At 69.3% G+C, this 9302-nt stretch overlaps 1 protein-coding gene across 1 annotated transcript; it reads left to right on the top strand.

Annotated features, from left to right (window-relative positions):
• The first annotated feature begins 1080 nt into the window (after positions 1-1080).
• Positions 1081-8778, top strand: SERPINE1 (serpin family E member 1). The gene is made up of 9 exons (XM_075080455.1): positions 1081-1532; positions 3331-3600; positions 4374-4604; positions 5247-5441; positions 5888-6086; positions 6839-6939; positions 7025-7111; positions 7947-8030; positions 8589-8778. Exons 2-9 carry the CDS (start codon positions 3342-3344, stop codon positions 8624-8626), a joined length of 1194 nt encoding a protein of 397 aa, XP_074936556.1. The 5' UTR covers positions 1081-1532; positions 3331-3341; the 3' UTR covers positions 8627-8778.
• Positions 8779-9302: the final 524 nt, after the last annotated feature.

The following is a 9302-nucleotide window of genomic DNA, read 5'->3' as shown; positions in this document are numbered from 1 at the left end:
CCCCCGAGATATGTGACAGGTCACCCACATCCCCGAACCGCACCGGATGGTCACCCATGGGGGGGGGGGCACCTATGAGATGTGGGGGGGCACTGGGGACATGGGGGGGCACTGGGGGGACACGAGGGGTATGGGGGGGGCCGGGGGGGCCATGGGGGACACGAGGGGGTATGGGGGGGCCGGGGGAGCCATGGGGGACACGAGGGGGTATGGGGGGGCCGGGGGGGACACGAGGGGGTATGGGGGGGCCAGGGGGGTCCATGGGGGACACGAGGGGGTATGGGGGGGCCAGGGGGGACACGAGGGGATATGGGGGGGCCGGGGGGGCCATGGGGGACTCAGGGGGTTATGGGGGGGCCATGGGGGACACGAGGGGTATGGGGGGGCCGGGGGGGGGCCATGGGGAACACAAGGGGTATGGGGGGGCCATGGGGGACACGAGGGGGTATGGGGGGGCCATGGGGGACACGAGGGGTATGGGGGGGCCAGGGGGGACACGAGGGGGTATGGGGGGGCCATGGGGGACACGAGGGGTATGGGTGGGCCATGGGGGACACGAGGGGGTATGGGGGGGCCGGGGGGGGCCATGGGGGACTCAGGGGGTTATGGGGGGGCCATGGGGGACACGAGGGGGTATGGGGGGGCCGGGGGGGGCCATGGGGGACTCAGGGGGTTATGGGGGGGCCATGGGGGACACGAGGGGTATGGGGGCACCGTGGGGGACACGAGGGGTATGGGGGGGCCATGGGGGACACGAGGGGGTATGGGGGGGGCCGGGGGGGCCATGGGGGACACGAGGGGGTATGGGGGGGCGGGGGGGGCCATGGGGGACACGAGGTGCCACTGAGGACACGGGAGACACGTGGGGACACAGGAGATGTGGGAGGCGACCGCGGGAGGTCACAGGGGACACGGGGGGGTGGGGGACACTGGGGCCATGGCGGGGTCACGGGGGGCACGGGGGGGGGGACACAGAGGGACATGGGAGGTGACGTGGGGGGGGGGGGGACACGAGTGGAAACACCCACCCCCCGCCCCTGCTCCACCCTTTAAAGCCGCCGCCGGGGCCGGAGGAGACCCAGAGCCGGGAGCAGCCGCAGCGGGTGGGAGCGGGACACCGGGAGCGACACCCGGACTGACAGCGGGACACCGGGAGCGACACCCGGGCTGACAGCGGGACACCGGGAGCGACACCCGGACTGACAGCGGGACACCGGGAGCGACACCGGGAGCACGGCCGGGACACTGGGAACAACACCGGGACGGACACTGGGACACCGGGACCGAGAGCAGGACATTGGGAACGACACTGGAACTAAGACCAGGACACCGGGATTGACACCGGAACACCAGGACTCAGACTTTGACACCGGGACTGAGACTGGGACCAACACCGGGACACCGGGACTGAGCGCGGTACCGAGACTGGGACAGCGGGACCAACAGCGGGACCAACAGCGGGACCAAGACCGGGACACCCGGACTGAGACCAGGACCAAGACTGGGACTGACACTGGGACTGAGACCAACAGGTAAGGGGGCACCGGCACTGGGGGAGGACCCGGCACCGGGACTGGGACTGGGATTGGGGCTGACAGGGACCGGGACCAGCACCGGCACTGGGACTGGGACTGGGACCAGCACTGGGACTGGGATTGGGGCTGACAGGGACCGGGACCAGCACCGGCACTGGGACTGGGACTGGGACCAGCACTGGGACTGGGATTGGGGCTGACAGGGACCGGGACCAGCACCGGCACTGGGATTGGGACTGGGACCAACACTGGGACTGGGACCAGCACTGGGACTGGGGCTGGGACCAACACTGGGACTGGGACCAACACTGGGACTGGGGCTGGGACCAACACTGGGACTGGGACCAGCACTGGGGCTGGGACCAGCACTGGGACTGGGATTGGGACTGGGACCAACACTGGGACTGGGACTGGGACCAACACTGGGACTGGGACCAGCACTGGGGCTGGGACCAGCACTGGGACTGGGATTGGGACTGGGACCAACACTGGGACTGGGACCAGCACCGGCACTGGGATTGGGGCTGGGACCAACACTGGGACTGGGACCAACACTGGGACTGGGATTGGGGCTGACAGGGACCGCGACCAGCACCGGCACTGGGATTGGGGCTGGGACCAACACTGGGACTGGGACCAGCACTGGGACTGGGGCTGGGACCAACACTGGGACTGGGACCAACACTGGGACTGGGACCAGCACTGGGGCTGGGACCAGCACTGGGACTGGGATTGGGACTGGGACCAACACTGGGACTGGGACTGGGACCAACACTGGGACTGGGGCTGGGACCAACACTGGGACTGGGACTGGGACCAACACTGGGACTGGGGCTGGGACCAACACTGGGACTGGGACCAACACTGGGACTGGGACCAGCACTGGGGCTGGGATTGGGACTGGGACCAACACTGGGACTGGGACTGGGACCAACACTGGGACTGGGACCAGCACTGGGGCTGGGACCAGCACTGGGACTGGGATTGGGACTGGGACCAACACTGGGACTGGGACCAGCACCGGCACTGGGATTGGGGCTGGGACCAACACTGGGACTGGGACCAACACTGGGACTGGGACCAACACTGGGACTGGGATTGGGGCTGACAGGGACCGCGACCAGCACCGGCACTGGGATTGGGGCTGGGACCAACACTGGGACTGGGATTGGGGCTGACAGGGACCGGGACCAGCACCGGCACTGGGACTGGGACTGGGACCAGCACTGGGACTGGGATTGGGGCTGACAGGGACCGGGACCAGCACCGGCACTGGGATTGGGACTGGGACCAACACTGGGACTGGGATTGGGGCTGACAGGGACCGGGACCAGCACCGGCACTGGGACTGGGACTGGGACCAGCACTGGGACTGGGATTGGGGCTGACAGGGACCGGGACCAGCACCGGCACTGGGACTGGGACTGGGACCAGCACTGGGACTGGGATTGGGGCTGACAGGGACCGGGACCAGCACCGGCACTGGGATTGGGGCTGGGACCAACACTGGGACTGGGATTGGGGCTGACAGGGACCGGGACCAGCACCGGCACTGGGATTGGGACTGGGACCAACACTGGGACTGGGACCAACACTGGGACTGGGACCAGCACTGGGACTGGGATTGGGACTGGGACCAACACTGGGACTGGGACCAGCACTGGGATTGGGACTGGGACCAACACTGGGACTGGGACCAGCACCAGGACTGGGATTGGGGCTGACAGGGGGCCTGGGGCTGACAGGGGGACTGGGGTCACCACCAGGGTCACCTCAGTGACCCCCGGCCGCCCAGGTCCCCCCAGGATGCGTCTGGCCCCGGTGGCACTGGTGCTCCTGGCCTGGGCGGCCCTGGTGGGTGCTGGGACACCGGTGACGGGACGGGTGGCCCGGCTGGTGTCCGACTTCGGGCTGCGGCTCTTCCGGGAGGCGGCGAGACGCCGCGGGGACACCAATGCCATCTTCGCGCCCCACGGGGCCGCCACCCTCCTGGTGGCCCTCCAGCTGGCCACCGCCGGGCGCAGCCGCCGCCAGCTTGAGGCTGCCATGGGCTTCAGCATCGACGGTGAGGGTCCCCGGGGTGCTTGGCCCCAGGGTGGGGGGGTCCCCGTCCTCATGGGAGACACCCTAGGGTCCTTGTCCCCATGGTGGGATAGGTGGTGGGGTCCTTGTCCCCATGGGGGACACCTCGGGGTCCCTGTCCCCATGGTGGGTGGGTGGTGGGGTCTCCATCCCCATGGGGACACCTCGGGGTCCTTGTCCCCATGGTGGGTGGGTGGTGGGGTCCTTGTCCCCATGGGGACACCTTGGGGTCCTTGTCCCCATGGTGGGTGGGTGGTGGGGTCTCCATCTCCATGGGGACACCTCGGGGTCCTTGTCCCCATGGTGGGATGGGTGGTGGGGTCCTTGTCCCCATGGGGGACACCTCGGGGTCCTTGTCCCCATGGTGGGATGGGTGGTGGGGTCTCCATCCCCATGGGGACACCTCGGGGTCCTTGTCCCCATGGTGGGATGGGTGGTGGGGTCTCCATCCCCATGGGGACACCTCGGGGTCCTTCTCCCCATGGTGGGTGGGTGGTGGGGTCTCCATCCCCATGGGGACACCTCGGGGTCCTTCTCCCATGGTAGGGTGGGTTGTGGGGTCCTTGTCCCCATGGTGGGATGGGTGGTGGGGTCTCCATCCCCACACCAAGTCTCCCATGGGTGTCTGTATCCTCACTCCGGGTGTCCCACGAGTGTCCCCATCCCCACACCAGGTCTCCCACGGATGTCCCCACTCCGGGTGTCCCACGGGTGTCCCCATCCCCACGCCGTGACTCAGTTTCCCCCACCCCACAGATCCAGGGCTGGCGGCGGAGCTGCGTGTGCTGCGCCAGGCGCTGCAGGGTCCCGGCCACCTCCTGGCCGTGGCCGAGGGACTTTTTGTGGGGAGGGGGCTGGCGCTGACCCCCAGCTTCGCCCCCCGCTTCGCCCACGCCCTTGGGCCCCAGCGCCTGGCCAGGGTCGACTTTGAACGCGGGGAGGGTGCCCGGACCCTCCTCAACGCGTGGGTGCGGGGGCAGACGCAGGGTGAGGCCCTGGGGGGTTTTGGGGGGGGATGTCGGGGGTCCCCTGGGAGTTGGGGTGCCTTGGGAATGGGGGTGATGGGTGTCAAGATGCCTGGGTCCCTTTGAGGGGGGCGGTGCCTGGATGCCTGGGTCCCTTTTGGGGGGGATGCCTGGATGCCTGGGTCCCCTGGGAATTGGGGCGTTGGGTGCCTGGGTGCTGGGGTCCCCTGGGAATGGGGGTGCTGGGTGCCTGGGTCCCCTGGGAATTGGGGCGTTGGGTGCTCGGGTGCCGGGGTCCCCTGGGAATGGGGGTGCTGGGTGCTCAGATGCTGTGGTCCCCTGGGAATTGGGGTGCTGGGTGCTCAGGTGCCTGCGTCCCCTGGGAATGGGGGTGCTGGGTGCATGGACACTGGGATCCCCTGGGAATAGGGGTGCTGGGTGCCTGGATGCCTGGGTCCCCTGGGAACGGGGGTGCTGGGTGCCCAGATGCCTAGGCCCCCTAGGTCTTGGGGTGCTGGGTACCCAGATTCTGGGGTCCCTGGGAATGGGGGTGTCGGATGCCCAGACCCCTGGGTCCATCGGGAATGGGGGGTGCTGGGTGCCTGGATGCCGGAGTCCCCCACCACCATGCAAGGGGACCCCAGGAGCACCCTCGTCCCTGCAGGGCTGATCCGGGAGCTCCTGCCCCCGGGCGCGGTGGGTGCCAGGACCCGCCTGGTGCTGGCCGATGCCCTCTACTTCAAGGGCGACTGGATGAGACCCTTCCCCACCGCCGCCACCCGGCCCCGGCCCTTCCACAAGGCCGATGGTGGCGTGGTGACCGTCCCCATGATGGAGCAGACGGCCAAGTTCAACTACGGTGAGACCCCTGCCCCGGCCCGTGGACGCCTGGGTCCCCCCCATGTCACCCTACTGCAGCCCCCACCCCAGCTACCCATATCCCAGGTCCCCCCATGTCACCCTGGGTCCCCCCACCCCAGCTCCCAGACACCTGGGTCCTCCCTGTGTCACCCTGGGTCCCCCCCCATGTCACCCTGGGTCACACCCATGTCACCCTACTGCACCCCCCACCCCAGCTCCCTGTATTCCGGGTCCCCCCATGTCACCCTGGGTCCCCCTGCGTCCCCCTGGGCCCACCCATGTCACCCTACAGGAACCCCCACCCAAGCTCCCAGATGCCTGGGTCCCCCCGTGTCACCCTGGGTCCCCCCCATGTGAACCTGGGTCCTCCATGTCACCCTACTCCCCCCCTTGTCCCCCCATCTCCCCGACACCTGGGTCCCCTCTGATGCCGCGTCACCCCAGGGGACTTCGAGACGCCCGAGGGGGTCCCCTACGACGTGGTGGAGGTCCCCTACAGCGGGGGGGCGGTGGCCATGCTGCTGGTGGCCCCGGCCTCGCCCGACGTCCCCATCGCCACCCTCACCCGCCTCCTCGACGCCCAACTTGTCACCACTTGGGTCACCAACATGAGGCTCGTGCCCCGTGTCCTCGTCCTGCCCCGGTGAGCCCTGGTCGCCTGGGTGCCCTGGGGAGGGGGGTGGAGGGGGACCCCCGCATGCCTGGGTGCCCTGGGAGGGGGTGGAGGGGGACTCCCGGACGCCTGGGTCCCTTGGGAGGGGGTGGAGGGGGACCCCCGGATGCCTGGGTGCCCTGGGAGGGGGTGGAGGGGGACCCCTGGATGCCTGGGTGCCCTTGGGAGGGGGTGGAGGGGGACCCCCGCATGCCTGGGTGCCCTGGGAGGGGGTGGAGGGGGACTCCCGGACGCCTGGGTCCCTTGGGAGGGGGTGGAGGGGGACCCCCGCATGCCTGGGTGCCCTGGGAGGGGGTGGAGGGGGACCCCCGCATGCCTGGGTGCCCTGGGAGGGGGTGGAGGGGGACTCCCGGACGCCTGGGTCCCTTGGGAGGGGGTGGAGGGGGACCCCCGGATGCCTGGGTGCCCTGGGAGGGGGTGGAGGGGGACCCCTGGATGCCTGGGTGCCCTTGGGAGGGGGTGGAGGGGGACCCCCGCATGCCTGGGTGCCCTGGGAGGGGGTGGAGGGGGACCCCCGGATGCCTGGGTGCTCTGGGAGGGGGTGGAGGGGGACCCCTGGACGCCTGGGTGCCCTGGGAGGGGGTGGAGAGGGACCCCCGGATGCCTGGGTCCCTTGGGAGGGGGTGGAGTGGGACCCCCGGATGCCTGGGTCCCTTGGGAAGGGGTGGAGGGGGACCCCCAGACCCCTGGGTCCTTGGGTGACCCCCTTCCCACCCCCCCAGCTTCTCCCTCGAGACCACCTGGGACCTCCGGGCACCCCTGAAGTCTTTGGGGGTCCAGGCTCTCTTTGACCCCGAAGCAGCCGACTTCACCCCGCTCTCAGGTAACGAGGGGGTCCCTGGGTGGGTGCTGGGGGCACCCAGGCGTCCTGGGGTCCCCCCTCACCCACCCCCACCCCCACCCATCAGCCGAGGAGCCCCTTGTCCTGGGCCAAGCCCTGCAGAAGGTGAGGATGGAGGTGACGGAGAAGGGCACCGAGGCAGCGTCGGCCACCGGTGAGTGACACGGGGGGGCGGGGGCTGGCGTCCCCTGGGAACGGGGGGGCTGGGTGCCCTGGGAACGGGGGCGCTGGGTCCCCTGGGAACGGGGGCAGTGGGTGCCCTGGGAATGGGGGCGCTGGGTGCCCTGGGAATGGGGGCGCTGGGTCCCCTGGGAATGGGGGCACTGGGTGCCTTGGGAATGGGGGCGCTGGGTCCCCTGGGAATGGGGGCGCTGGGTCTCCTGGGAACGGGGGGGCTGGGTGCCCTGGGAATGGGGGTGCTGGGTGCCCTGGGAATGGGGGCGCTGGGTGCCCTGGGAATGGAGGTGCTGGATCCCCTGGGAATGGAGGTGCTGGGTGCCTTGGGAACGGGGGCGCTGGGTGCCCTGGGAATGGGGGCACTGGGTGCCCTGGGAATGGGGGTGCTGGGTCCCCTGGGAATGGGGGTGCTGGGTGCCCTGGGAATGGGGGCAGTGGGTTCCCTGGGAATGGGGGTGATGGGTGCCCTGGGAATGGGGGCACTGGGTGCCTTGGGAATGGGGGCGCTGGGTCCCCTGGGAATGGGGGCAGTGGGTTCCCTGGGAATGGGGGTGCTGGGTCCCCTGGGAATGGGGGTGCTGGGTGCCCTGGGAATGGGGGCAGTGGGTTCCCTGGGAACGGGGGCGCTGGGTCCCCTGGGAATGGGGGTGCTGGGTCCCCTGGGAATGGGGGTGCTGGGTGCCCTGGGAATGGGGGCAGTGGGTTCCCTGGGAATGGGGGTGATGGGTGCCTGGTCACTGGAGTCCCTTGGGAATTGGGGTGCTGGGGGTGGGTCTCACTTCTCTGCCTCCCCCCCACCCCCCTCCCCGCAGCCGCCATCGTCTACTCCCGCATGGCGCCCCTGGAAATCCTCCTGGATCGGCCCTTCCTCTTCCTCGTCCGCCACAACCCCACCGGTAGGGGGCCGAGGGGGGCATTTGGGGGGCTGGGGCGGGGCTGGGACCCATGGGTGTGGGTCTGGAGAAGAATCGTGCCCCATGGATGTGGGTCTGGGAGGGTCTGTGCCCCATGGGTTTGGGTTGGGGTGCCTCACGCCCTGTGGATTGGGGAGGAGGGGGGTTGTGCCCCATGGATGTGGGTTTGGGGGGGCTCCGTGACCCATGGATGTGGGTTTTTGGGGGGGGTCTGCACCACATGGATGTGGGTTTGGGAGCCCTGTGCCCCACTGCTTTGGGTCTTGGGGGCTCCGTGACCCATGGATGTGGGTCTGGGGGGCTCCACGCCTCTTGGATGTGGGTCTTGGGGGCGTCTGTGCCCCATGGATGTGGGTCTTGGGGGCATCTGTGCCCCATGGATGTGGGTCTGGGGGGCTCCACGCCCCTTGGATGTGGGTCTTGGTGTCTGTGCTCCATGGATATGGGTCTGGGGGGCTCCACGCCTCTTGGATGAGGGTCTTAGGGGTGTCTGTGCCCCATGGATGTGGGGCTCCCTGACCCCTCTCTCTCCCCCCACAGGCACCATCCTCTTCGTGGGGCAGGTGACGGAGCCCTGAGCGCCCCACGGTGGGGTCAGCCCCATGGCAGGGTCAGCCCCACGGCGGGGTCAGCCCCACGGCGATTTGGGCCCCCTGTGGGGCGCCGTGGGGCTGGGGAGAGCTGTAATTTATTGGGGAGAGTAATATATTTGGGGAGGGGTCAACACCCACGTCGCAGTGTTGGGATCAACCTTCCACCCTCATCCTGAGGTCAACCTCCCGTCACGGTGTTGGGGTCAACCACCACGTCACGAGGTTTGGGGGTCAACACCCCATCCCGGGGTTGGGGTCAGCCCCCCGTCACGGTGTTGGGGTCAACCACCACGTCACGAGGTTGGGGGTCAACCCCCCCATCCTGGGGTTACGGTCAGCCCCCCGTCATGGTGTGGGGTCAACCACCACGTCACGGTGTTGGGGTCAACCCAAGTCACAGTGTTGGGTCAAACACCACGTCCCGACGGGGTGGTCCAAAGTCGGGGTGGGGTTGGGGCGTTCGGGGGTTCAAGGTTGGTACAAACCCTTTGATAAATGCGGGCTGAGCTGGGTTGGGGGGGACCCCCAAACTGCCCCCGTCACCCCCAAATCTGCCACCAGGGACCCCAGACTCCCCCGTCACCCCCAATCTGCCCAGGGACCCCCAAACTGCCCCCGTCACCCCCAAATCTGCCACCAGGGACCCAGACTCCCCCTGTCA

This window comes from Phalacrocorax aristotelis, unplaced genomic scaffold, assembly GCF_949628215.1.
Source record: "Phalacrocorax aristotelis unplaced genomic scaffold, bGulAri2.1 scaffold_224, whole genome shotgun sequence".
Taxonomy (NCBI): Eukaryota; Metazoa; Chordata; class Aves; order Suliformes; family Phalacrocoracidae; genus Phalacrocorax; species Phalacrocorax aristotelis.
The sequence above is the reverse complement of the archived record's forward strand: the minus strand, read 5'-3'. Positions and strand labels throughout refer to the sequence as shown.

Coding starts and splice junctions, on each gene's coding strand:
- SERPINE1 (XM_075080455.1), top strand. CDS start 3,342: ATGCGTCTGGCCCCGGTGGCACTGGTGCTCCTGGCCTGGGCGGCCCTG. Junction 5,442..5,887: donor GACGGCCAAGTTCAACTACG/GTGAGACCCCTG, acceptor GCGTCACCCCAG/GGGACTTCGAGACGCCCGAG. Junction 6,940..7,024: donor CGACTTCACCCCGCTCTCAG/GTAACGAGGGGG, acceptor CCCACCCATCAG/CCGAGGAGCCCCTTGTCCTG.